This window comes from Perkinsus marinus, assembly GCF_000006405.1.
Source record: "Perkinsus marinus ATCC 50983 genomic scaffold scf_1104296939630, whole genome shotgun sequence".
In the NCBI taxonomy this organism is placed as follows: Eukaryota; Perkinsozoa; order Perkinsida; family Perkinsidae; genus Perkinsus; species Perkinsus marinus.
Window position 1 is genome coordinate 1 of NW_003213145.1, and position 968 is coordinate 968.

Genomic DNA, 968 nt, shown 5'->3' on the forward strand with positions numbered 1-968 from the left:
ACGACTTGGTTTATATTAGCGAGACAAGTGACTCTGCTATTGGTCGACACCTGAGCTCTACATGGAGAGGTCCTCTAACTGTCGTTCGACTTGCTGGCACTGCTATGGCATATCTGTTCGAAGGTATACTCCTACCGAATGATTACGGTGGGAAACTACGTGTTTCGGACGACGGTAACTCTATAGAGAATGGTCCGGAGCATTCTAAGCTGGTCTATGCTTCTCTCAAGAACTTGGTACCGGCTAGAGCCTTACAATCTCTCATCTATGACCACTATGAAAAGGGTACTAGAGTCTATCAGGATACCAACGGTGACCTTGTGACCATGCCTGCTAGTACTGATGGCACTGATCAGTCTAAAATCACCCTACGCCGAGCCAAACAGCTAGTTGCTGGTAAGTTATCATCTAGCTCTAATGACCTCATTAGGGAAGATTGTCCACCACTTCCGCATAGTGAAGAACTCCCACTGTCTCCGAGGTCTAATGGTTCGGCCGGTTCTATCGATTGTCAGGATTCAACAGCAGTCGAAGCCTCTAGTTCGGTGCAGCCGCCAGAAGTTCTAGATAGTGGAGGGACCAGTTCAACACCTTCCAGAGCCGTAAGTTCTACTCCTGATGTTACATCATCCACACCAGGGGGGCGTATAAATCCTACTCTGAGATTCGGTGTCTCTGTTCGTAGTGATGTTCATCTACGACAAGGTTGGTTGGTGATCTCTACGGCTCCTACCTATCAAGGGCTTGCTTCTGTTGTTGAAGACGCTAACGACTCTGACACGGTTGTCATACGTCCTCTCCGTCTTCAACCTGGTGGTGTTGGTGAGTTGTCTACCATGGACGACGATGTCATTCACGAGGTTCAAAGGAACGAACTAATCTTCGTGACTTCCTCCTCAAGACCCCTTACACGATCATTACTTGAGAAGGTCACCAATCTGCTCACCCATATAGGGTCTAATTAATAG

The 968-nt window shown here is 47.8% G+C and overlaps 1 protein-coding gene across 1 annotated transcript; it reads left to right on the forward strand.

Moving 5' to 3' along the window:
- Positions 1 to 104: 104 nt before the first annotated feature.
- Pmar_PMAR004808 (hypothetical protein) lies at positions 105 to 396 on the forward strand (the record flags this gene model as incomplete). Its single annotated transcript, XM_002782491.1, has 1 exon — positions 105 to 396. A coding segment is annotated over one exon (292 nt), but the record flags the coding sequence as incomplete, so codon positions are not given.
- Between the last annotated feature and the right edge of the window lie 572 nt (positions 397 to 968).